Source organism: Apaloderma vittatum, unplaced genomic scaffold (genome assembly GCF_000703405.1).
Source record: "Apaloderma vittatum isolate BGI_N311 unplaced genomic scaffold, ASM70340v1 scaffold12758, whole genome shotgun sequence".
NCBI lineage: Eukaryota > Metazoa > Chordata > Aves > Trogoniformes > Trogonidae > Apaloderma > Apaloderma vittatum.
The window spans coordinates 142-2,210 of NW_009729112.1; the positions used below are offsets into that span (position 1 = coordinate 142).

At 43.8% G+C, this 2,069-nt stretch overlaps 1 protein-coding gene across 1 annotated transcript in view; it reads right to left on the reverse strand.

The window, feature by feature from the left end:
* Positions 1-1,223: 1,223 nt before the first annotated feature.
* The window catches only part of LOC104277639 (serine/threonine-protein phosphatase with EF-hands 1-like), a gene marked incomplete at its 3' end in the record, with an annotated part of 22,202 nt that continues 21,356 nt past the window's right edge, over positions 1,224-2,069 (reverse strand). The window contains exon 10 of the mRNA XM_009874336.1: positions 1,224-1,406. Coding sequence (XP_009872638.1) covers positions 1,224-1,406 — 183 coding nt within the window. The remainder of the gene's footprint in view (positions 1,407-2,069) is intronic.

Below are 2,069 nucleotides of genomic sequence, written 5' to 3' on the forward strand. Positions count from 1 at the left end.
TTTCAGATGAAATATCATTTCAGAAACGTACCTCCTTTTACAGCTGGGGTTTCCTGACCAGGTGCATCAGGAATGGCAGCTGGGCTATGTCAAAGATAGCAAAAGCTGCCAACTCTGCGTGTAGGTGTGAGAGGAATTTTCTATTTCCCAGTACGGACCTGAAAACCACGTCAGTGGTTTCACCTCAACTAAGCTTGGGAGCGCCTGCTCTAAACACCACAAGAGTTGCCTTTGGCTTTGCTGTCTCTGGTTAGCTCATGTTTCAAAACAAGATCTTGCACATTAGCATTTTAGCAGGATTCAGAGGTGAGGATGAATTATCATGGTTTAAAGTCACCTAACCTAAGAGTTCCAGCCAGTAGCAAATGTTATGGAAATATATTTGCTTAAACCTCACTGGACAAGGTTTACACTAACACACTCCACTTCATATTTGTAAGCGTGGCTCAGTGGGCACTTAGGTAATTGGAGGAGTGTCAGATTTGGGACAGGGGGGGTGCTTGTGCCCTAGTTTGTAGGTCAGATAGATAGGTATCTTGGGAAATCACATTTTCAGAAACGGATTTGCTTCTCAAGAAGCAAAAGAAAACTGTCTGCCCCTGAAAGCAGTTGTTTGAAGAGAAGCTCAGAAAAATAAACTGCTACAAAACGGAATTTTGAGCTTCTAAATTGCTGTGCAAATTAAGCTTTTCAAATTGTCACAATTTATGAAGTTACAGTATGACAAAAGCCTCATATTGCCTCCAATATTCAGGAGGAAATGAACAGCCAGAGGACACAAACTACCCACTCTTGAGTAACCAGCCTGCAGGTCTCAGGAGCTGGGTTTTTTGGGGACAGTATCAACATTCAGCTGTCAAAATCGCAGCCAAAAAACCGGTGCTCGCTATCGCCAACAATTGCGAAGTCTGACCTCTTTAAACCGACAGCCACGTTATGTACCAACAGATCCAGCCACATGAGGGCATGCAAACACACTGCATACTGAGCAGTTCCCTCCTCCTAATGGCGAAGAATACGCTGCGTAAATTGTAAGGTATAAAATCACAAGCCTTTATTACCAGGTTTACAAAAAACATCCAAATATCTAACGGCTGGCTAGTACACTCCCAAGAATGATGGGGTTTTTATTAAGAAACAGCTCCCTCAGGCTCAAACATACTGCCTGAACAGAGCACCTGCTGGTTTTGTGCGGGAGGGGTTCAGTCCTTGGTTTCACCTACTTGTTTCCACTCTTCCAGCGCCAGGTCTGGAGGCTCAGTGGTGCCCGCTGAAGAGATGTGCTGTGTTTTCCCTGCAGGGTTCTGTTTGGCAACATGTTTACTGGCTCTGGTTGTGGCAACTGTCTCCTTCACTTGGTCCTGTCCATCTCTCACTGTCTTTGGTGGCCGCATCAAAGATTTCAACTAAAAATAAAATAAAAATAGAAATGAAAGAGTTACCCCAGCATAAAGATGATACAGAGATGTCAGCTGAAAGCCACACAGCTCCCACTTCCTGTGCTCACTACTGAACTCTCATAAAGTCCTGAACTCACAGGTTTGGTGGAAGCTGCGAATGTTGGACATTTACAGGAATTTTGCTTTGTATCTATCAGTGCCTCCTGAGAGCTGCTCTCATATTCTCCTCCAGACATACACTCATTCCAAGCCACAGGCAATCATAAGGTCTCGCTATAAAGCAAGTATGGTCTGGGCTCAGGGGTAACACCTGAGTGCCCAGCTGCACTGGAAACTGAAAATATACATGTATACTGTGCTGAATGAGACTGCATTCACTAGTGTTCTCATACAGTCAGATGCCACTAGGTTAATTTGAGTAAAATAAATGGAATATCAGGAGAGTAACAGTGAGAATGATGAAGTATTACATCAGGGCCTTTTACTGTTAAATCAATCTCCTCCAATATGCATGGGCGTTTGCTTTTTTTGGAGCTGTGTGCTGTGGCTTCGTGAATGTCCATTAATACAGACTCTTCTCCAGGGAGGATCTTTTCTTCTCAGTTGAAATTTTTGCAGATGAGCTCACTTTCACAAGAAAAACAGCCCAACGACAGAACAATAGCCACC